The 22,248-nt window shown below is 39.6% G+C and overlaps 1 protein-coding gene across 1 annotated transcript in view; it reads left to right on the plus strand.

Moving 5' to 3' along the window:
* The window catches only part of LOC113134037 (cadherin-12-like), an 81,239-nt gene extending 65,842 nt beyond the window's left edge, over positions 1-15,397 (plus strand). Inside the window, exon 12 of the mRNA XM_026313231.1 lies at positions 14,629-15,397. Coding sequence (XP_026169016.1) covers positions 14,629-15,245 — 617 coding nt within the window. The 3' untranslated portion in view covers positions 15,246-15,397. The remainder of the gene's footprint in view (positions 1-14,628) is intronic.
* Positions 15,398-22,248: the final 6,851 nt, after the last annotated feature.

The raw sequence follows: 22,248 nt of genomic DNA on the forward strand, positions 1-22,248 counted from the left end.
TCAGTTAGAGTTATGCTGTCAGTTAGGCTGCAGTCAATTGTCATGTTTTATTCTCTTTGAAAATCATTAATCGTTTTTACACAGACAACAGAACAGAAGCGGTCATGTACACTGACAAATGGCAGCAGTATGCATATTGCAAACAGTTGCATAACTTCATTAATTATTACTATTGAATACCTGCATCCACTTTTTTAAAATTTATGAAGTGGTTTTTCCAACGTATACACTTTGTTACAGAGAAGAGGCTGATGGGTAATGGGTAAAAAGAAAAAGTAACAGCCAAGGTAATCAGAATATATACAATACAAATAAAATAAAAATATATTACAATCAGTGAATACACACTGGGAAAATAAGTGTAAATATTGTATCCAAATTTTGTTACATTGCAATTTCACATTTGAGGCATGATGAAACTACAGTGCATTCAGAAAGTATTAAATTCAATTCAATTACAAAGTAAAAACAGCTGGTTACCCAGCCAAACTGAGCAATTGTGGGAGAAAGGCCTTAGTAAGAGAGGTGACTCAGAACCTGATGGTCACTCTGACTGAGCTCCAGAGATCCTGTGTGGAGATGGGACAAAGTTCCAGAAGGACATCCATAATTGCTGCTTCCACCGAGCTGGGCTTTATGGCAGGTCACCAGAGCTCTGACTTGAACCCTGTCAAACATCTCTCGAGAGACCTGAAAATGGCTGTGCATTGACGGTCCCTATCCAACCTGACTGAGCTTTAGAGGATTTGGAAAGAAGAATGACAGTAAATCTTCCAGTACAGGTGTGCAAAGCTTGTTGTGTCATACCCAAAAAGACTCAAGGCTCTAATTGCTGCCAAAAGAGCTTCAACTAAGTCCTGAATACTTATGTAAATCTGATATTTCTGTTTTTTTCTTTTTAATAAATGTATAAATATGTTTTGTAAAATTTTGTTTTCACTTTTGTATTATGTGGTACTGAGTATAGATTGAAAAATGAAATTAAACAATTCATAGTATCTAGTATATAGTATATTAACATAATATCAGGCTTGAAAAAAGTGAAGGGGGTTTCAATACTTTCTGAATGCGCTGTATGTTGATCATTACATTTGGTAAACTGAACATTAAACAGTCAGTGTGGGTGTGTGATAAAACAGTGACCTAATAAATAGGCTACAGAATAAACATGCTAGATAAAAATATACATTTAAGAATATAAGTGCACAATAGTCAATAAAATATTAGCTACTCTTTCAGTTGTATCGTTAGACTTGAAAGCAGAACGTTGTTTGAATTGTCAAAGGGGGAGGATCTGATGCCACACATGGAGATGCATAAAGTATGTCCTTTGTTAGCAGATGTGGGTACTGCATGCAGGCAGAAAAAATCCCAGAGGAGAAAAACTCTTTATGATGTTTTTTCACAGACAAAGTAAATCCTGAGCCATGCATAATAAACGATGTAAGACACTGTGTTAATGCAGATAGAACAAAGCTCTTGTGGTGATCTTATAAAAAGGTTTTATTCTAATAACATAGGCTGTTTAAAGCTGCTCCTTTGACATAACAAACTCATCAATAATTGATTAAGAATTAATAAGACAATCTATTTTTACTGACAGAAGTGCTAGATTATGTGCAGATTATGTGTTAGGCAGATATAGTAGCCTCATCTCTGTAATGAAGTTACTATACACTCTAGAGCCACTCTATGTACACACAGTACATAGAGTGGCTTATATTGCCACAGTATGTGCTTATATTGTAATGTGTATCTGTTTTTGTTTTCTGACATTCTATTTCTTCTTTTGTGTTTGTCCTTTGGCTGTGTAAATGAAAGTAAAGTACATTTTCCTTGTGGTGAATTGTAGTGAAGTCCCCAAAACAAACTCCTCAACAGGGCGGGGTGAGGGCGGGGGGAGTGGGGTTGCCATGGCAATAATTTCCACCTCAAAAGGTTTTAATACCTTTGGGTGACTGCATTTAAACTGACTGTAATATACTAATCAATTCTCGGGAGAATTATTTTTATGGACAGAATTTCTAGGCACAGCCAGGGGCCAGAGGGAGTCCAGTTCAGGGACCACAGGATTGCATCTCTGCTTTTTGCAGATGATGCAATGGTTCTTAACTGGAAAAAGATGGTCAGGGTAGAGATCCTGCCTCAACAGTTTTAGTATCTTGGGGACTTGTAAGGATGGAGCGTGAGATTTACAGATGGATTGGTGCATCTGCAGCAGCAATGCGGTCAATGTACCGGCCTGTTGTAGTAAAGAAGGCTGTAGTAAGGAATTTACTGGTCAGGCTACGTTCCAGCTCTCAACTATGGTCATGAGCTTTGCTTCATGACCGAAAGGACAAGATCTCAGATACAAGCGGCCAAAATGAGCTTCCTCGGCAGGGTGGCCGAGCACTCCCTTAGAGATAGAGTGAGGAGCTCAGGCACCCAGGAGGAGCTCAGCGTAGAGCCGCTGCTCCTCCAGCTGAAGTGGATTGGGCATCTGTTCCGGATGCCTCCTGGATGCCTTCCTGCGGAGGTGTTCTGGGCATGTCCCACTGGGAGGAGACCCCGAGGAAGACCCAGGACACACTGGAGGGACTATGTCTCTCAGCTGGCCTGGGAACTCTGTATCCCCCCTGAAGAGCTGGAAGAAGTGTCTGGGGAGAAGGAAGTATGGGCATTTCTGTTTAGGCTGCTGCTGGATAAAGCAGAAGAAAATAGATGGATGGATGGATGTACTTCCAGAATTTCCCTCTGGGGATGAATAAAGTTTATCTTATCTTACTGGCTACAGACAAAAACAGCTATCAAACCAACATTTTATCCAGACTATCTTCATGATCTGTGTTTTTTGTGCCTTCCTGTTTCTTTTATTTTGGAAAGGATCATGGCAGCATCTGGTTTCGTTTCATTTTGGTTCAGTTTACTTTGACCTGATTTCACTGATTGCTTTCACCTGTGTTCACCTTTTCTGTTAGTTTAAATTGTGCACCTATGCCAATAACGAATCGCCGGGTTGTCTGTCGCCAATCCCATCCCTACACCTGTTCACCGATGCCTGTTGCCTTTCTTGACTCTAGCGGACTACTGTTTGGATCTTCGTTCGCTCTTCACCGACTTTCTTTTTTGGATCCCATGGAAGCGAAGGACACCAGGAAAATGCTCTCAGCTAAGTCTCTTCCTACTTCCCTTTTTTTGATCTGTGCAAATGTTTTGGTGTAACGAATATCTGGAGGAGAAATTCCCTTTTTTCTTTTTGTATTCCGTTCCGACTGGAGTCGGTTCAGCCTGGTGTTTCTTATGAACTCTTGAGATCCCGATCACGGGAGTTTTTGATTTTTCAAATGCCCGTTTTTGAACTACATGTTGCCAGGTCTCTTTTGTTCTCTCCCCTCCCATTAAAGAAAGACCGTGAATTAAACCGGATCCTACGACCCAGGAGAACCAGTTTCCGTGAGATATTGCTCTGCAGGCCAAACCCAGTTCAACCAGACCCATCAGTCGATACCGGCATGTCCATACCGTGTTTTTCCCCGACTGAAACGACTCCATTCCAATAACTCCAACCCAGCTCTTCAACACCATCTACTGGTCATTGCTATTCACTACAGTCTGTCCCAATAAATGACTTTTTACCTCTAACTCTGTGTTCTGTGTGGGTGATGTGTGCTTCTGTCCATCTCCTAGTTCATGACACTATCAGAACCACTTTATTTTATGGTAAAATTCAAAGTGAATTCAACACAGCTACGAGTAAGTACAAGATGTCAAAGTTAAAGCAGGAATGAGTTAAAGCAGGCATTGGATGGTGAAATTAGTTAGCTGGGTTTTTAGACATGTACTTTAGATGGTATGACCCATTCAGTGGCTCAGCATAGCTTGTTGGACCATAGGCATGCCTTCAACGGTCCCTACTCACCTACTAGGAGGTTCAGTAGGTTATTTCTATTCCATACACCTTCATTGTCAAGTGTGACTGTTCCTGATATGTGGCTATGTTTAGATTACATGGTTAAGTTTAAGAAACAAAACACAGCATGCTGAAAATTAACACCATTTTCCTTTGGGAAAGAACACTGATGTATATTACCACCCCAATCTCCTTCTAACATGGTTTTCTCCATACATATGTCGTTAACATCTTTGAATTCACTTTGTGGCTTGTGTTATTACTAGTACAGCCAGCAGAGATCATTTGTGTACTGTGGGTCTGCATCTATTGATGTTAACTTTCTGGCCTCCTGGAGTTACAGTAAGGCACCTTCTGAACCATATTTTTTTCTGAAATAATGGCCACTGAATGGCAAGAGAAGACTTATCTGGGGTCGGGTCGCACGGGCAATAGCAGTGATACAGACTTCTTTTTTCATGGACACTTCCTCCAGCTCTTCCGAGGCGTTCCCAGGCCAGCCGAGAGACATAGTCCCTCCAGTGTGTCCTGTTGTCCCTCCGGTGTGTCCTGGTCTTCCCCGGGGAGTACTCCCAGTGGCACATGCCCGGGACACCTCCCCAGAGAGGCGCCCAGGAGGCATCCGAAACAGATGCCCGAGCCACCTCAGCTGGCTCTACTCTGTGCTCCTCCCGGGTGACCGAGCTCCTATATTTACAAAAACTAAAACTAAAAACCCAACAAATCCCTAAACAAAACAGAACACCACTTGGGTTCAGATCGGGGAGGCTGCTCCTCCCAGTCATGCCCCTCCAGGTTTCAGTGTCGCTGCCCATGTGAGCATTGAAGTCCCCCAACAGAATGATGGAGTCCCCTGTAGGAGCACCTTTCAGCACCCCCCCAAGAGACTCCAAAAAGGCCGGGTAATCTGCACTGCTGTTCATCTCATAGGCCAAAACAACAGTGAGAGACTTGTCCCTTGCGAAGGCGCAAGGAAACGACCCTTTCATTCAGGGAGGAAAACTCCAACACATGGCGGCTGAGCTGGGGAGTGACGAGCAAACCCACGCCAGCTCTCCACCTCTCGCCGTGAGCAACTCCAGAGTAGAAGCCCCTGTCAAGGAGTTGGGTTCCAGAGCCCAGGCTGTGCGTGTAGGCAAGCCCAACTATCTCTAGTCGGCATAAACAGTAATGAAAATAACTGTTAATTGCAGCCCTAGTTTCAAGGTAAGCTGCTTGTGGCCAGATCATAGTCTGGCCTAGTTTTCAATTCTGTTTGGCACAGAAGGTGTTTTATGTTTTCTCTCATTTCAGAAAGTAGCTTTTTGCTAGCCTACATAATAGCCTGGATAGATTTCATTAAATTACCAAGACAGCAACTCCTCCTCCTACTCCTCTTCTTTGAATGCTAAATAAATCCTCCTGTAGTACAAACACAGTGTTCAGTGTCGTTCTCCCACCTGCAGCATGATACAGCTGAATCCAGATGAATAGGAAACAACAGTAATATTTTTGCTTTATTTGCCATTACTTCAGTATATTTAATTTGATATATTTCCTATATTGTTACTTTTGTGCTATTACATTTGTAAAGCTATTTAGTGGTATGCCCTCACAAACACAACACTGACTTTAACAACAAAACCACAAGGGAAACAAATAAACGGGTGCATGGCTTTCAGTGAATGGATTTTGCAGGAGATTGCAGACTGTGTCCGCTCACATTCAAATATCCTCCTGTCCCAGTGCCTCTGTTATTATTTATGGAACAGTGCTCCTTCCCTTTCACAGTCCCCAGCTGCAGTTCACCAAAAGTTGGTTTTCTATTAACTCTTCTAAAGAGCTGAAAATAGTGAAACAATATTATATTCCAGCACACTCCAGCAGACCCTATTAACCCACACTGTCTGTACTATGACCTTGTTTAGTTTCTGTAGCACATACCCCAAAAGGAATGGTATTTTTTCTTCTTTGTGCACTGATCTATTTCACAAATCAGGCATTTGGTTTTGTATAAGAAACAAGCCAGTCCTTTCTTAAATCAGTGAATCAGTTAAAAACAGAAATGTGTTAATGGTCAGTCAATTACAGAGAGCCTATACTCATGCAAAATTATGATTCAGATGATATATTCTTACTTGTTAGACAGATCAAAATTTGACATTCTTTTTGGCAACTATGGGGGGGTGCACCATCAATAATTAAAGATATATCCAGGTTTTAGAGCAATATATGTGGCCATCCAAACTATGTCTTTTTCAACGAAGGCCTTGCATATTTCAGCAGGACAATGCTAAAACACATACTGCATCTATGACAACATCATGTCTTTGTAGTAGAACAGTTTGGGTACTGAACTGATCTGCCTGCAGTACAGACCTTGCACCAGTTTGGCCCATCTTGAGACTAAAAGACAAAAAAGACCCAGGACTGTTAAGCTCCTATATCAGGCAAGAATGGGACAAGATTCCTTTCTCAAAACTCCAGCATCTGGTTTCAGCTCTCTAATAGGGCTGTAGTGCATTCCAGTCAGCAGTGGTGGCATTAGCCAGGTAGAGGAGGCTTCATGGGGCAGTTTAATTTCATTGATTGGCTAGTTAAAGCACATGCCTTTGTTTTGCTGCTACTTTGATTATATAGCAGCACACAGGAAACATCCTGGACAAATACATTTACCTGCTCTCAAAAATAGAAGAGAGGAGGAGTGGGTAAATAAATTAGATATAAAGAAATAAAGCAGGGCAGAAAAGAACAGAGAGCAGCGACCTTTGTACACTTCTGTGGTCTGAAAGGATATATGTAAAACCTATTTGTATAAAATTTTTATATAATTTTTAACATTGCTAGAGGCACTTATTCGAGGAGAATCTGTGCAGCAAAGGTGTCATTATTAGCCTCATGTCTGTCATGACAGGGTTGCAGAGTGGGCGGAGCTGACCTATTCATTAAATTATGACCCATAATTTGAACCATTATATATTCCCACTTGAATGCTTTCTTTTAATGGGCAGCATGTCCATGGTTGGTGGTTAGCACAGTTGCCTCACAGCATGAAGGTTACTGGTTTATGTCTCGCCACACAGTCAGGGGCCTTTCTGTGTGGAGTTTGCATGTTCTCCCTGTGCTTGTGTGGGTTTTCTCCAGGTACTCTGGTTTCCTACCACAGTCCAAAAACATGTATGTCAGGTTGATTGGTGACTCTAAATTGCCCATAGGAGTGAGTGTGAGTGTGTGAGGTTGTTTGTCTCTATGTGGCCCTGTGATGGACTGGTGACCTGTCCAGGTTGTACCCCTGCCTTTCACCCAAAGAGAGCTGGGATAGGCTCCAGCAGATCCCTGGGACCCTAAATAGGAATAAGCAGGTATAGCTAGCGGATGGATTTGTATAGATAATGGATAGATAGGTACAGATAATGGATGGATGAATGAATGGATATTCTTAACAGAGAAACCTAGGTTCCTGCTAGATAATATTGTGATTCTCTTGGTTCAGGCTGTGGCTTCGTTTGATTTGTTTCACCTCAGTTTAGAAGGTGTTTACTACCCCATAAGTTTGGTGTATCGCTCTCAATACTCCAATACTCATGAGCCTAAGCTGCTATTGGCATTTTAGAAGAAATAGTTCAGGTGTGAATAAGAGCTGTAGTGAATTCAAGATATGTTGCATTTATTTAATTGCAAATTGTAGTACTTTTTAGTACTAGTTTAATAACTATCATTGTTGGCTTTTGCAGGACACAGAACAAAATTTAAGGATAAGTGATGTCATGTGCTCGACTTTGCTCAAATGCAAATTAGCTATTGTTAATTTATGTTTTAAAGCACATGTGGAACAATGAAATGACACTAAAGATAATTGAGCTTTTAATGGCTTATACTGTGATGTTTGCGACATTGTTTCACATGGTTGGCAGGCTGTAGGCAGCATGAATAAGATGATGAAATAATGATGGAAAAGGCTGAATTAAAATTTTGCATATAGTTGCATTTTAAAAATCTTTTAAACTATGATTCATAAATGGTTAAGAAAACACAATGCATAAGACTCAAAGTCTACCTTTAGTTACAGCTTCTGGTGTTCTCTGTGGATGGTTCACTCATGTCAATGAGATGGTTCTGTTGTTATAAGTACAATGAGTACTTCAGGTAAAACAGAGTTTTGTAAGGTTAGAGGACCTTTACTGTCTAAGTTCTGCTCATGTTAAAGGTCATAATACAAAGACCATCTGATCTGAACCGGGAAACAAACAATAGTCCTGTGTTAGAATCCAGTGTGTTGTTGACCCACTTGCATGTCCTAAACATCTAAATGGGAATGGGAAAGGGTTTTATGTACTCTGCTCCAGCCACATGAACAGCTTACAAAAGAAGCTCTGTTTTGGCAAAACGAACCACAATTGTTATTACACTGATTAATGAGTTTTTCAGTGACCACTCTTGTTCTTCCTTTTTAAACTGTACTGATAAATGCATCTTGACTTTCTACCTTTGTAACAGTTTGAATAGCAACTTTAATGTTATCTTCACATATTATTTTTAAGATGAAATAGTTAAAACCTGGACTTAAAACTCAACTTGCAATGTCCTCAGGGCAAAGTAATAATGTTGGTAAGAAATATTGAGTATTGTAGTACTTATTTAATAACTAACTCTGGCTGTAAAAATGCTTTTATTGCTATATCAGTATCAGTACTGCTGGCTAAGTGAAGCATTAGAACATTAGAGAATCTGCTCATATAAAAACACACCCATAACAGCCAGTTCCACAGGGGAAAGAACATTCAGTGAATCAGCTACATTAATCTATTGGATCTTAAGAAATGAGACTTCTGAGTATGTGAGAAAGCTAAAGATTTTTCAGATCCATTGGGTGAGAGCTCTGTAAGAGGTAATTATTATTTCTGCACTGATTGCATGTCTCTTTTTTTTATTTGGCTACCTAGGGACACTGTTGTTAGAGACAGACACCTAAAAACTATTGTATGAAATTAATATAGCAAACATGTTGGCAAGTGTGAAAAGATTACCTGTTTACAAATCCAGCAGACATACAGTAACAATAGGGTGCATTTAAAGTGATGTTTCTGATGAATATAAGCCCAAACTTTACTCACACGTTTTACTCCAGTTCATATTTCACCAACCCCTGAAACCAGCTGGCTGTTCAGCCATGAAATGATTCACATGCTGTTTGGTGCTGAGCAGGGAGTGAACATACAGTTCTTTAGAGCTTTTTCACCCAAAACAGAAAGAAAGTTTGGCGTTAAGCTTAAAGGTGTGTTAAGAGTAGAATTGAAACAGTAAGTATGTGGGCAGCAAATCTGAAACGAAAAGCATAAAGCTTTCTGCTCCGTAGAGATGAGGAGAACTGCAGAGTTGGTAAAAAATAACAATCTTTCAATAAGTGACAAATAATAAGTTACAAATAATTCAGCTAAACATGTGCCATAAAAATACTGATTGCAACTCTAAATTGTTAGGAAACATATTCATTACAAATAAAAACAAATGTAATAGTAAATCCAAATCCATAGTGACTATAGTGGGGACTAAAGAAAGCTTTGATTCCCCGGCATACAATAATGTCTTCGACTTACTTTGCAGGGAACATATGAGGCAAATGGTAAGTTTGAAGATCTGGGGATTGATTTCCAATACACGGAGCTGCAGTGCAGCCATGTTTTAAATAATAATTGGTTAGTGGGTAGCTACTGTAGTTACATATCCTTCTTGCCACTTGTGAATCCTACTGGTTTTTCGGGGAACCTGCACACTGAGGGAAGAATTTGCATACCACAATTAAGACATTGCTTTGCCGAGCTTCATTGCAAAGGTTCCCTCACAAGAAACAGCAAACCAGTTTCATTGTGTTGTGTCTCAAGACAGCTTTTGAAGCAGCCACCAAGGCACACAAGTGGATTAGTGAGAACAGAAGTCTGCTTTAGAGACAGTTTGTGTCAGATATGGGGTACAGAATCAAACACAGGCATGGGGATTACTTTTCAATATCACTGACTAGCCTTATTCAAAAGCATGCATGGATTTAAGGATTCATGCATGCGGCATCTTATTTACATGAGTCAGTATACCCCAACAAGGCTTTTTGTTATCTATGCACACAGCAGTTAGAAAGATAATGTCATGTCACATTAATTATAATTAACAAATACAAGCTGGTAATAGAAAACACTTTTTCATCTATTTTGATGATTTGTAATTTAGTTTTGAAATGTTTGAGATTATCTCTGTGGTGGCTGTAGGAATTAAGATGGATGACCAATGGCACAAATAGTGACATACAGTAGAGTCACGATGTCAGCAATAAGAGAAGGTCAAAATGAATGCATAGGTCAAGAAAACATCGGAAACTACTGACTACTGTTCACTACACATCTACTACCATTATCACACCGCAGCCCTGAAATAGTAGTTATCGTATTTTAGAGAATATAAGTTGCACTTTTTTTACACCTCTGACTTATATAATTAAGCAACTTGTATACGACTATGTGTATATTTACAGTAATTTGGTCTAACAGTCACTTAGATGTGACACTTAGATGTGATGTACTCTGTACTCAATTGAAGCTAATACTGAACCACTGAAAAAGTAAAAATGTTTATGTTGAAGCTAATGGAGACGCTGTTTCATTTCCCCCCACCCCAACATTGGTGCAGTTTAATTTTACTTGACACTGATCAGAGGTTAACTTCGGATACATTATATAATAGTGATTTGTAATCCAGTACGTACCACTTCTGAGCCCTCTGAAATGATTAAATTTGATTTGATTAAAAAAAGAAACTTAATGACTTTAATGCTAGAAAAAGACTAATTTCCCCTACAGAATGTTTTTGGAGAATAGGTATCTCTGTGGAGACAGCATGACTACAGGATTTGGATTTTAATGTTATATCATCTGTAAACCTACGGGAAATATAAGGCATCACTACATCCTAAGATACACCCCTTTATATTGTATGTGGGCTTGGGTATTAATGTCACAATATGAAAATGTGCATTGACAAATATGTAAACAAAGCAGTGTGTTAGAGAGCAGTTTAGGACAAATATGTGACTGTAATCAGTTTTTTGTGCCTGTAAAAGGAATTGTGAGATTTGCGGAAGAAGCTGCTTGCACTCAGTTTTTGTCAGTTTGTATCCCTCACATGCAGACTTCAACTGAGAGCAGAACAAATTACTCTGGATGTGACCTGGGAGTGAAGTGTCAACCTTTTAGACACTCAGAATACAGTGAGCTATCAGCTTTTTCATGTGGCTCTAGACATATGATTAAAACCTCTGGATTTGAGAGTGTTTGAAAGCAGACTGTTAATCAGAACTTGTTAGCAAGCACACTTTCTTCTCATCACATGGTTAGACTTCTAAAAGAACTTGACAAAACTGAGCATTATTGTTTGAACATAAATCACACAAAATCTACTTATTTTTGCAATAGTGGATTTTTCTCTTTGAACAGTTGTAAAGGATAACTCTAAGTCTTTTTAAAGTTTATGTTTGGTGCTCCTCTACTTTTTCAGATTAAGAGCATCATTAACTCATTAGACCTTAACAAAAATATAAAGAATTGTAGGCAATGTCATAGTCATCTGAGTCCAGAGCCGACTAATTCTCATATTCTTCAAACTGTGTAGAAACATTCAACAATTGTGGTCTCCTATTACTGCTGAGGATCTGAACAAAAAACGAATTTATGCCTACAAAATGGGGGAGGTTTTAATAAAAGATCAAAGCATCTGTTTGGAGAACATGATGAGCATTTGATGAAAAGAACACCTTGCCAATAGTCACGCATGGGGTGGAAATATAGAGTATGAAATATACTTGTCAACAACACGCTGATAATCCTAAATCAAGAATGGGAAGACTATGGGTTTGCTACACAGTCTGATTAACTTCTTTTCATGTCAAAAGTCAACAAAATATAAAATTTACTTTTTGCCTGTGTATGTGCACTGTACTTTCTCCTGTCCATCATGGCTGTGAAGAGATGCTATGAATTACTGAACACACTGTTGATTTTTTTTTAAGCTGCTGTTAAAAGAATATTGAGATATCGTAATGTTCAGAATCAGAATTAGCTTCATTGGCCAAACAAACAAGGAATTTGACTCTGGTTCAATAAGCTCTCTCTATGTACAAGAATTAAAGTAGTTAAACTTTTCTTAAAAAGGAAGATAGGAGGTTAAAAAAATAAGTATATATTGTATAAATTTCTTTTATACAATATATACAACTATTGCAATAGGAGGCCAAGGATTTGACTATGACTGTAAGTATAGGTTTGACAGTGTTGTAACACCTCACATGAGGTAGGAACATTAATTGAAGTGCAGAGGACAGACTGTATGGTGGTGGTATGGATGGTGACCAACAGCTCCTGTGGCAGGTTCCACTTCCTAAGCTGGAAGTTTACAGGAAGTACAGTTACTGCTGGGCTTTAGATGTGGTCTATGTGGGAAGTCTCAGGTCCTGGGAAATTGTGTATCCCCGAAACCTTAAGGTTTCCACTGTATACACTGTGATGCTGAGGATGGTGAGTGGGGTCAGAGTGGAATGTCCTACAGGTGGCTCAGCACCAGTCTTACAAAGGATTTCATGACCGCAGATGTCAGGGCGACAGACCTGTAGTAATTTAATCCTGTGATAGATGGCTTCTTCAGGACTAGAATGATTGTGGATTTTTTGAAGCAGGAAGGCGCTTCACGCAGCTCCAGACATTAGTTGAAGATCTGTGTGAAGATGGGCGCCAGCTTGTCAGCACAGACTCAGTCAGATGGGGGACACACCATCAGGACCTGGAACCTTCCTGATTTTTTGTCTCTGTTGGAGCTGTCGGACATCATCTTCATAGACCTTTAGTGCAAGTAGGGGGTCTGGGTGGAGGGAGTTGCAGGCAGTCAATTCACATGGGTGTGATGTGTGGTAAGACTCTTTTCAAATCTGCAGTTGAAGCTGTTCAGATGATCAGCGAGTCTAAGGTTTTCCTCAGGGATTTTTAGCTTCTCACTGTAGCTCTTCTTTGGTCCCCTATCGCCAATGTCAGGTTGTTTCTGGCCTGTTTGAAAAGGACCCAATCCCAGCTTCTGTAGGCCTCCTCCTTGGCCTGGTGCAATTTCTTGAGGTTGGGTGTGAATCATGGTTTATTGCTGCTGTATGCACAGAAGGTCTTGGTCTACACACATACACATGTCCTCACAAAAGCTAATATCACAGTGTCAGTGAGTTGGTTGAGGTCTGTGACTGCAGCTTCAAAAACACTCCAACCAGTGCAGTCAAAGCTAAGCTAAGCTTTGCCTCTGCTGTCCATTTCTTTGCAGTCCTGTGCAGTCTCAGCTTTCATTTGAGGTGGGCATTGTGTGTTTTACATAAAGTGCCGTAGCAGTAGAGCAGTGCTGTGTGGAGTTTGATATTTAAGTAATTCATTTGAGATGTGTTTAGGGCATGTAAAAAAAGGTTTCTATATCCTTGTAGCTCAGATTCTGCAGTTTAATTTGATGCATAACATCACTATATTCTTTTGGGATTAATGCGTGGTTTCACACTGTGTTTGGTAGCAGCTCCTTTATGTCCCCAAGTCTGGGGACGTTCGGGTTCATATTATACTGTCTGTATTTGGGAGGTTTGTGGGTGACGTTTGCTCTGTTAAAATCACCCAGAACGGTAAGCAGTGAGTTTCGCTGTTGCATCTTAACACATTTGTTACCTGCTCAGCCAGCTGTTGTGTCGCCTAAGTGACACTGGCCTGAGTTGGAATGTAAACTCTGACCAGAACAACAAAGCAAAGTCCCACAGTGAAGTGTGATGACTAACACCTATTTTCATCTACATAAAGATACAGTACCCCAATACTGTTTTAACAATAACTTAAAAAATCCCAAACTATTCCTCTAAGCAAAGCAAAGTTCACCTCTACTGGACCTGCACTGTGGAATACACCAGGTGATGTGAAAGAAGAGAAGAGTCAAAAGCAGACAATTTTACAGGGTTGAATTTGCAAGGAATCACCGCAGTGATTTACTCAGAGAAGCACCTAGAACACTGATGTAGTGGTGTGTCACAAAGTTTAATCTTCACAAAGTGTGGGTACATGTCTGTGCAGGAAATTATTAATGTATTGTCTGCAATGTCTCTTTTGTATGTCCCTTGCCTCCAAAATTGCAGATACAGATAAAAACAAATACAGCTTGGCAAATAAATTATTGGAGGAAGACTTTGCTACAAAGCAAGCTACTCTCCAGCTTGCAAGCAATATTACAGCCCCATGATTGGTGTATATCATTGGGATATAGTGTCGACAGTCACTGTTGAAACTTTGAGATATGGATTTTGTGCCTGTCTCCAACAAAGTACACCTGTTAGGAAGTCTGAGCATATGTATGAGTCAACATTAATCTGTAAACTGTAGGGAAACTTTTAAAGAAAAAGTGGCTGAGGTGAACGCATCACTGAGTGAGGCAGGAGAAGTTTTAGGGCCACTGTGATTAGGATTTGTAAATGTATGACTTTGGTGCACACTAATGGTAAAGATTAACTGCCTGTAAGACACATACTGTAATATACTAAACCCATTATCTCAAAAGCTGTACACGTGTGGGACTTAATGAACATTCAAGGGGAACTGTTGCAATCATAAGTCAAAGGAAGAGACTGGGCCAAATATATGCCACATGTATATGTTACACTTCTAGTTTATAATGGACCTTTCACTTTATTTATTCTCTTTGTCTTACAGTTATGGCAGCATTATACATGAGCCAGAGGCGCCACAAAGTGAAAGAGACGCTGATGACATCAAAAGAGGACATCCGTGATAATGTCATTCACTACAACGATGAAGGTGGGGGTGAGGCCGACACCCAAGCCTTTGACATGGGCACACTGCGCAACACACACTCACAGCGCACTACCAGTCACAGCAGCACTGCCAAGATCAAGAAAAATGGCTACGGTGATGGAGTTCTGCTGCACCTCACCAGTCACTGCAATGGAGTTAGGTCACCAGACATCCATCGTCAAACAGCTAGTATAATCGCTACTGTGAACAAGAATGCCCCGCTGCTTTCTTCCCGTGGCAAAGTGACTGAGGGAGATGCTGAAATGATCAGGGAGTTCATTGAACACCGGCTGGGGGACAGTCAGCAAAGTTATGTCGCTACAACCTACGATTCTCTAGCAACCTATGCCTATGAGGGTGATGGCTCTGTGGCTGGCTCACTCAGCTCCATAGAGGAGTCATGGGTAATTGATGATTCAGGGGATTTTAGCTCCCTGGGTGACTGGGGACAGCCGTTCAAAACACTGGCTAGCATCCTGGACAGACAGCCACCCACTCTGTCTAAGGAGAGCTGAGGACAAGTTAGACAGCAGAGAGACTTGATGCAGCCATGTGGGATTTAGCTTTTCTAGACACCTTTTTTAAACTATATCAGGCACTGGCTAGAATAATAGAAAGCTGTCCATGTTCAGTAGAGTTATGGGGTGGTAGCTAGAGAGCAGATCTAGCTAAAGAAGCATGAAACGGTAAACTTGATAGTTCCTCAAAGTGCCTGAGGTGCTTTATGTTTACATGTATTTGAACTTATGTTATTTAATAAAAATATGTTATGTTTCACTTTGAATATGACATTAATTTTCTCCAATATCTCATCAAATGATGGTGATTCATCTAGTGGTTCAGTCAGTCCTCCACCTCAGTCCAGAGTGCAATATCTCAACTGGGCATTTAACACAGACTTTTTAGATGTGTTTTAGTTCAAGGGGTGTAACTAATTTTGTTGTGAAACGTTGTTCCACTTCATTTGCTTGATTCTCCACATATTATTTTGCAATGGCAACTACCAGACAAGCCAGACAAAACTGAAAAAACAGATTCAGAAGCTACAGTATATAAAACCAAACCAGAGGAAAGTAAAATGCTGAAGAAAACCTTATTTTTGTCTAGATAATTTCTCCAGCACATACTTGAGTTTAAATCACAGGAACTGTCTTGTTTTCTTATTCAGGGACAAAGTGTTTCTCTGAGTCAGGGACAGAAACAGAAAGTACATAAAAAACATCACATAAAAAAATATTAAGCATCATACATCATAAATTCAGACATTTAGACAAACATACTTTGCCCTCTGGGAGAAACATGCAGCATTTCATCATTTTACACAATATCTTTACATAGTTTCACATATCTATAAATTCAGGGACCAAAAGACTGAAGGCTCTGTCTCAGACAGTAGACTGAACACTGTATTCACTGAAGTTGCTTCCAATGTGATTTTTTTCCAGGGTTAATGTTCAGTGATTTTAGCAGTTGCTCAATATTTCTCTGAAGTGGGGTTCAGGAGAAAAAGCCATGCCCTCAGTACAATCAAAATGAGAAAATGATTTCTATCTTAGCAGGAAAGCGAAGGCAGTTGTTACCAGCACAGTTCAAACAACATGGGCTTCTCTTTATCTTGAAAAACTCAAATTCACCAGGTAGGGAAATGACTATAATGATATAAAATGTTGCTTTAAGTGCTTTGTGACCTTGTTAAAGACTTTTACTTTCTGTAGGTTTTAAGTAAGCCACTAATGACTTTTAGTTGAGAACAACTTTAGGCTGGTGGTCAAACATGAAAAAAGATGACGAAAAGCTCTGTGCATTGATCATCTCACTAGAGCAACGTGACACCAATTCATAGGTAAGTTCCAACATTATGATAACCACATTTCATTAATATTATACCCAGGGATTAAACTGGGTTGGTGCTTACTGGAGTTAAACTCTGTTAAACATCCAAATGGCACAGCTCAGCTCCATCTACTTGAGTATTACAATGTTGGAAACTCAAAGACCTCCTTTTTATATGGAGCCAGAACAGTGACATTTAAACTTTGGCACTGAAAACAAAATCGGAACTGAAAAATAAAACAATGGCATTGAAACATTTGTACTGAAAAGAAAAACTTTGGCATTGAAAAAGTGTCAAGTTGTTCCTGATATATCACATTCACAAGAATGGGACAAATGCAAGGTCAGTGACCCTGACCTTTGACCACTAAAATCTAATCAGTTCATCCTTGATTCCAAGTGGACACTTCTGCCAAACTTGAAGAAATTTATCAATTACTTCATATTATTTGTATTGTGCCAAATCACAATACAATCATCTCAAGGCACTTTACAGAAACCCAACAAATCCCTTATGAGCAGCACTTGGTGGGTCCAGTAACGTACAGCTCCAGGACCAGGAACACCTGCACTAGGTTCAGAGAGAGAGAGAGAGAGAGAGAGAGAGGCTTTCCAGCTTTTTTGTACTCACGTCTATTTTCTGGTCATTCTCCTCTGTCGTACAGTAACCCAACATACACTGATTTAAAAAAAAACAAAAAAGCAAAACTGCAGTAATAAGTAAACATGCTGTATATGACTTGCCTCTTATGGACTGCTCTGAGTAGTTGGCTTGTAGTTGTCTCTCATTGAAATAAATAAATATTTAAAAAATATGTTCTCTACTTTCTTCCACTAATACTGCAGCTTACAGTTTCCAGACACTGCCATTTATCTAAAAACTAAAGGACAATACACTGTTGCAAATAAAAACAGTTAAACATTTGGGAGGCCATTTTATTTGTCCCTGGGAAATTGCCAAATCAATACCTGTCTATGTGCATCAAATCCATCTTCTCTTCTGCAGCTACGGTGATGGAAAATAGATTTTGTTGATTGCTATGGCATAACTGATAGCTTCAGAGACTGAGGATGACCTTCATTGTATCAAGCCTTAATTTCAACTGTGACAATGGATAACACTTGGCTCGCCACGACAGGGTCAATTCACTCCTGAAAGTAAATTATGGCCACAGTGTGATTGTTCCAATGAAAACTTGCCAGGATGGGAGAAAAATGATATATGGAATGTGAAATGTGTTTGGATTTATATGGAATTGAAAAATCTATTTCCCAGCTGATTTAATTAAAGACAAAACAAAGGCATTCTGCTGCACATTGGGAAAAAAAGAAAAACAATTGTGTCAAAGCATGGGGTGGAGAAGTGTTCGGGTTTACTGATATTGACTTTTCAGATATATTAGATCTTAATGTTAATTTGTGTTTTTCTAAAAACAACTTACTAAAACAGCATTTGGTATTCTGCTTATTAAGCATTTTATTTCATGAAGTGAAGTGCTGATGCTGAGGTTCACTCAATACAAAAATAGCCTCAACTTTACATAAACTGCAAACCTTCCAAAATCCAAGCAACCTTTCAAACACAGCAATGTTCAGAGATATTGCAAACGCTCTAAGGAGTTACATCAAACTACTGCCATACGAACAACTTGGTGAATCTACACACAAAGCAGAACAAACGGGTCAAAGGATAATGCTGCTTAATTACATTCTGGACTTAATTTTAGTTAATCAGTCGTATCAGTAACAATAAAGTCCAGCAGGTCAGAAAAAACACAAGCAGCCACAGTCAAGGTCCAAGCAATGATTCCAGAGTTCAGTAATTAACTAAGGTGTTCATTCATCATAACTACTAGGCATAATGGCTGAGAATGAAAATTAAGCTCATTATGTAATAAACAACTAATGTTTCTGGAACAACCTTATGCAAATAATGAATATCATTTCTTATGCATGGCAGACCACAGTACACATTAAGCCACATTTAACCCTAACTTGGTTACCCTCAGCAAAATCTGGGATCAAAACAAATTTTATCATCATTTAATAATATCTGAATACATTCCTTAGAGGCAATGCCTGGCTGCAGATCTAGCTGCTGCCAACTCCATTCCTCATAGGGCCACTGTCTTGCTTGTTTTCCAACTATCCCTGTCCAGCCCATTGCTGATTACCCGGATCAGGTGTGTTCAGCCAATCAGAAGGGTGAAATGGGGTGGGGGGTGGGGAAAATTTGAAAACATGCAGGACATGCAGGCCCTCAAAGAAAATGGGTTGAACACCCCTGACCCTAAATGATCAGCGCCCTGGGTTTTTGATGATCAACCGGATTAATAAAAGGTCACAAATTTCACCTTAAAAGAGATCCATTCAAAGATGCTACCTTTATTGTCAGAATTACTGAGGAAGCCTTCTTGTTTTATTGGGGTGCCAAATGATTTTCAAATGTAATGCAAAATGCAGAAAAGAACAGGACAAGATTTATTAATGCAGGAAAGCTTGAATGATTTTTATTGGATTTTTATTATTTGCAATGGTCAGTAATTCAGTCCAGAGTGTGATGTGGGTAATTTGCACCCTGTCTCAGTAATACTTACAACTAATTATCTAACATTTTTCTGTGAACTTTGCCAAATCTTGTCCAGAGAAGTGGTCTTTTATTTTAAAATGGATCTCTGAGATTTTTCACCAGGAGTGTGAAATATGGCTTTTGTATGAAAAAAAGAAAAAATGCTTTTGTTATTCTGATAGAGGGAAACATGTTAACACCAGTATAAAGACTTTTTTTAGTGGATTTATGGAAATGTATTAGCATTTATTGGTTTTCTCTTTGGGACTTTCCTACAGGCAGTAACGTTTTTATATATTTTTTGGTCACATGAGCCATTTTATAGAGGTTGTAGGGTCTTTCTGAACGATTTAACATGTTAAGGCATCTTAACATTGTCATGGACAAACAGCTGTTGCACATGCCTCCTCATTATTGTGCATGTGTTGTTTAGTACAGCACCCCCAGGAGATTTGGCAAGGTAGTCTGCCAACCATAATGGAATGCAGAGTGCAATAACCTTGTTAAAGCTGTAATGTGAATGTGCCATCAGATCCCAGCATCCCATGATTGTCTCTGTTACACATGTAGGCCTTTGTAACACAGTTATTTTAATTAGTAGAAATGGTTTCTCCCCATGGCTCATCAGTGAAATGGTTAGCAATGTTGCCTCACAGCAAGAAGGTTCCAGGCACGCTAGGGTCTGACCAGTGAATGTGTGTATTTTCACTTGAATGGATTTTTTTTTTTCTTTTGAGGTTCTATTTATTTTAGTACACAGACGAAAGAGGATAATCAACTTTTGCCTTTGTTACTCTTAAACCTCTGTTCTTTCTCAGTTGGACATTGTTTCCTTGGAGCTGTTCTGTGTCTGTTTAAATAAGGACACACCACTTCATGGGTCTGCTGGTTGACTGAAGGCCATCATTAACACTGCTGTTGTTTCTGAATACACACTCTTATCAGGAAAAGCCTGGCTTCAGATCCAGCTGCTGCCACACTGGATCTTCAGTTATTCTTTCTGCTCTCCTTCTCTTACACCTCTTTTGTTCCTGTTTTTATTAACCCCTCAGTTTGCATGGGGTTTTATTTTTGAGCTCTAGAAAAGGTAAGATTAGTAGATAAATACACTTAATATTTCCAGGTAGAGAGGTAGAATATTTAACAAACTTGTCTCTTATCCTGCAGGAGGGAGCGGGAGAGCTTTTTAAGAGATGAGTAGAAGAGTGAGAAGAAGAGACTGCCCTGTAAAAAATGATTCATGGGGTTAGTGGGTAGCTTTTTCAGTATAAAAAAATTAAGCTTGCTACATGTACATATTGTAATCAGTTGGTAACTTATTTTATTGAGCTGGTCAAAATGAAAACAAGGAAGATTGTCCCAACTTTTATGTATATATATATATATATATATATATATATATATGCAATTCTTATTTATATGTATGTATATATGTCTATATATACATATATAGACATACAGTTGGTAAATAAGTATTTGATACACTGCCAGTTTTTCAAGTTTTCCGACTTACAAAGAATAGCGAGATCTGTAATTTTCATCGTAGGTACACCTCAACTGTGAGAGACAGAATCTAAAAAAAAAATCCAGAAAATCAAATTGTATGACTTTTAAATAATTAATTTCCATTGTATTTCATGAAATAAGTATTTGATACAATAGAAAAATAGAACTTAATATTTGGTACAGAAAGCTTTGCTTACAATTACAGAGGTCAGACGTTTCCTGTAGTTCTTGACCAGGTTTGCACACACTGCAGCAGGAATTTTGGCCCACTCCTCCATACAGGTCTTCTCCAGATCTTTCAGGTTTTGGGGCTGTCGCTGGGCAACACAGAGTTTCAGGACCTTGAAATGCTTCTTAAGGAGCCACTCCTTAGTTGCCCTGGCTGTGTGTTTGGGGTCATTGTCATGCTGGAAGACCCAGCCACGACCCATCTTCAATGCTCTTACTGAGGGAAAGAGGTTGTCGCCCAAAATCTCGCGATACATGGCCCCGTCCATTCTCCCCTGAATACGGTGCAGTTGTCCTGTCCCCTTTGTGGAAAAGCACCCCCATGCTTCACGGTTGGGATGGTGTTTTTGGGATTGTACTCATCCTTCTTCTTCCTCCAAGCACGGCGAGAGGAGTTTATACCAAAAACTTCTATTTTGGTCTCATCTGACCACATGACCTTCTCCCATGTCTCCTCTGGATCATCCAGATGGTCTTTGGCAAACTTCAGACGGGCCTGGACATGTGCTGGCTGGAGCAGGGGGACCTTGCGTGCGCTGCAGGATTTTAATCCATGATGGTGTAGTGTGTTACTAATGGTAACTGTTGGGACTGCGGTCCCAGCTCCTTTCAGGTCATTGACAGGGTCCTCCCGTGTAGTTCTAGGCTGATCCCTCGCCTTTCTCAGGATCATTGATACGCCATCAGGTGAGATCTTGCATGGAGCCCCAGCCCGAGGGAGGCCTTCTCACTAAACTGTTTGCCTATTGTCCTGTAGCCCATCCCAGCCTTGTGCAGGTCTACAATTTTGTCCATAGTGTCCTTAGATAGCTCGTTGATCTTGCCCACCCATAGTGGAGAAGTTGGAGTCTGAGAGATTGAGTGTGTGGACAGGTGTTTGTTATACAGGTAACGAGTTCAGACAGGTGCAATTAATACAGGCAATGAGTGGAAGATAGGAGGGCTTCTTAAAGACAAACTAACAGAGCCAGAATTTCTGCTGGTTGGTAGGTGATCAAATACTTATTTGATCAAATAAATACTTATTTGATTATATAATATATATATAATAAACATATTATAGTTTCACCTTTACTGTATCATGTTATGCTTCCATGGATAACATTATTATTGGGAAAAAGGCTGTCCTCCTACAATTTTTAATTTTTGTTTTTTTTTTTTTTTTTGGCTTGATAAGACTATAGGCTTGTTTAAGAAGTGAATGCTAAGTTTGACATTAAGTTAGATGATAAGTACATATATTAATGGCTTTTTGGTTTTGCAGCAGGATCTGTAGAAGTATAAATTTCAACAGAACCGTACTGACTTATTGATCTCCGCCAGACTAATTTTTGGTATAGAATAGAAAAAGAGTTAGTCTGGCTGGACAGACTACTGACTTA

This window comes from Mastacembelus armatus, chromosome 17 (assembly GCF_900324485.2).
Source record: "Mastacembelus armatus chromosome 17, fMasArm1.2, whole genome shotgun sequence".
Classification (NCBI taxonomy): domain Eukaryota; kingdom Metazoa; phylum Chordata; class Actinopteri; order Synbranchiformes; family Mastacembelidae; genus Mastacembelus; species Mastacembelus armatus.